Below are 3,379 nucleotides of genomic sequence, written 5' to 3'. Positions count from 1 at the left end.
CGCTGCCATTGATGAAGATGAGTTCTCTTCTGCTATGGGTATCGACTCTAGAAAGAACTAACCGATAATAATGCGTTTTTTATTTTGCTCGTGTGATGTTTAAATACAGGTTCAAGTGTTAAACTTCTCTTTTAGATATTTTAATTGAAATTATAGATTTTTATAACTTTAGTTAAGATTAACCAAAGGCTGCATGTTAATGTAGATGACATTGTATGTATCTTGTAGGTCCTATTGAAAAGTATTTAAAAAATATATGCATCATTTCATATAACAAAATAATATATGCTTTTTCATTTAAAATTTAGAATTAAATAAACCTATAAAATATTTTTAAAATTCAAACTATTATATTAAAAAAAATTTAAATTAAACGCAAAAATGCTAAAAGATTTGAATTTTTAATTTCAATAGCCAAATATAAATGAAGATAACAAAATCAGAGGTGGCAAACCCCTTTACGCAATCGCACTGCTCCGATTATCCTTTCCCACCGATTGGCTTTTTCGAAAAGCAAAGTTATTATTCACTTGAAAATTTATTATTAAAATAATTTTTTATATTTTTTAAAATTATTTAATATTTAAATGAATTATTTTAAAAATTTTATCTTCAAATTTTGACTTTTAACATTTATATTTATTTTAAAATTCAATTATTTTATTAATTTAATTAATAAAATCATTCTAATTTTAAAAATTAAAATCGATTATGAATAATTAAATAAATTAAAAACATAATTAATAATCTTTATATTTTCATATCTCTCTGAGTTCCAGGCACATGGAGGCTGCAGTAAAGTTGTCGCCAGGTGAGATTCCATACGCCAAGTTTCTAGAGAATTCCTTCTTTGTGGTTGCCGTTGTAGGCTTTCAGTGCGCACAGTGGGCGATTTGTTTGGCAATATTATTTTTCTCATTCTTCATTAAAATTATTATAATTTTTGCCGTAATTCAAGTGGAAATTGGATTAAAGGGTTAAGCACATATATTCTTATTTGCTTTCTATAGATTGGTTGTTGCAAGGTTTTGTGAGTGTAGCTTAGACTCAGCTGTGAGTTTTATTTTTTATTTATTTATTTTTCTTCTATCAAAAAATGATATTAATATTATTAATTTAAAATATAGAGTAATTAATTATCACCTATAACAGTAGATTCACAAGTGGTTAGGGGCATACATGATCCCCTAAGATTTCTCCAAAAATTTGAGTCATTTTAGTAATTTTTAAAACCTCATATAATTATAAGAATGTAATAAAATAAAAAATAATTAAATAATTTCAATATATATATCCATTTATTTCAATGAAAAAATATACAAATTATAACTCCTAATAGTGCTCTATCAATCAATTAGCCTATAATTATGTAATCTCCTATAATTATGTACAGATTATATTCACACTCTAACATTCCCCTCAAGTTGGATTATAAATATTTATTATACCAAATTTATTAGAAAAATATTCTATTCGAGACCCATTTAAAATTTTCACTGATGAAATGACGATTAACTTTAATATGCTTAGTCCATTCATGGTATATTGGATTGGAAGCAATGTGAAGAGCCTGATTATTACACTAAAGTTTCGCGTGTGACACAACATTCATACTAACTTCCTTTAGCAAATGATTTATCCATAGAATTTCACAAGTGGATTGAGCCATGACTCTGTATTCTAACTCGGCACTAGATCTGAATATCACATTTTGCTTCTTACTTTTCCAAGACACTAGGTTTCCTCCAATAAATACACAGTAACATATAGTCGACCTTCTATCACTTTTAAATCCTGCCCAGTCGGCATCAGAAAAACACTCAAGTGCAATATGTCCATAATCTCTGTAGAGTATACCGAGTCTAAGAGTCCATTTAAGATAACATAGAATTTGTTCTAGAGCGGTCCAATGTTTCAGCATAGGTGCAGACATAAACTGGCTTACAATGCTTACTGCAAAAGCAATATCTGGCCAAGTCATCACCATAAGATAGTTCGGCTTTCCAACCAACCTCCTGTACCTCTTTGGATCATTATAAGGGTCTCCATCATTTTTTGTAAGACATATATTAGGAATAATTGGTGTGCTACATGGTTTAACTCCCATTTTTCCAATTTCTGCAAGTAAGTCAAGGACATATTTCTTTTAAAACAGGAAAATTTCTTTTTTACTTCTCAAGACTACGACCCTAAGAAATACTTAAGCTGACCTAAGTCTTTGGTATTTGAGAGAAGAGATCCATATATTATCATTCCCTGTAATGACAATATCATCAACATATACAACAAGAAGAATAATACCAGTATCTGAATTTTTATAGAAGACTGAATGGTCACACTTGCTTTTTTTCAACCTAAATTTTTGAACAACTTCACTAAAATTACCAAACCATGTGTTAGCAATCACAGCTGATATAAGGTGATAAGTGTGATTCTGCAAATTAAGTACAACCTGTTCATGGAAAATATGATAGGTATAAGGTTGTCAAAGGGGTTATAAGGTTGACTAATATTTTCCTATTTTTCACAACAAGAATATATTTGGTTATTTGATATCTTTGTGCAGCAGGTTCTTGACTTGGTATTAGTTCATATTCTTAGCCAAATAATCTGGCTTCTGTTACTATTTTTTGAATAATTGCATTATTATAGGGATTCAGTAGATTGTATTTGTAAAACAATCTCTATTTAAAGAGCATTGTATTTGTATTGAGGTGTGTGGAAAAAATATTAAAAACAGTTTTTTTTTCTCTATTAAGGTTTTTTTCTATCTTGGTATCAGAGCATCACATCCAGGAACTTCATGGCCTTAACAGCCTCTTCATCCCTATCACTGAATGTAGGTAACTTCGTTACCCTTAAATTAACTCCAAACAACTACCTCCTATGGCGTGAGCAAGTTCTTGGGCTAGCTGAAAGTCAAGAACTCTTAAACCACTTAACAAATCCACCACAAACCAATCCAGCCAAATCCGACTCAGCTACAGATCAGGCTACACAAAATTATATAGTCTGGCAGAAAGCAGATCGCTTGCTTCGCGGATGGATTATTGGCACATTATCTGAAGAGTCCCTTGGACTCGTTATTGGCAACGACACAGCATATGCTGTTTGGGAAGCACTAAAAGAATCTTATGCTCAAAACTCGCAGGAACGTGAATTTACCCTCCGTCAACAATTGACGTATCTGCGCAAAGAAGACAACATGGATATTAATACTCATATCCGCAAATTCAAAAATATATGTGACAGTTTGGCTGCCATTGGACGCCCAGTTTTAGAAAAAGAAAAAGTTTACAGTTTATTAACAAGTTTAGGTCCCCAATATGAGACCTTCACAACCACAATGCTAAAACCTCCCAGACCCACATACTCAGAG

At 30.9% G+C, this 3,379-nt stretch overlaps 1 protein-coding gene across 1 annotated transcript; it reads right to left on the bottom strand.

Moving 5' to 3' along the window:
- Window positions 1-1,582: 1,582 nt before the first annotated feature.
- Window positions 1,583-2,107, bottom strand: LOC122721519 (secreted RxLR effector protein 161-like). The gene has a single exon (XM_043949374.1). It carries the CDS (start codon window positions 2,105-2,107, stop codon window positions 1,583-1,585), a length of 525 nt encoding a protein of 174 aa, XP_043805309.1.
- Between the last annotated feature and the right edge of the window lie 1,272 nt (window positions 2,108-3,379).

The sequence above is a fragment of the Manihot esculenta genome, chromosome 13 (assembly GCF_001659605.2).
Source record: "Manihot esculenta cultivar AM560-2 chromosome 13, M.esculenta_v8, whole genome shotgun sequence".
NCBI classification, from domain to species: Eukaryota; Viridiplantae; Streptophyta; class Magnoliopsida; order Malpighiales; family Euphorbiaceae; genus Manihot; species Manihot esculenta.
This window is presented reverse-complemented; position numbering and strand designations above follow the sequence as displayed.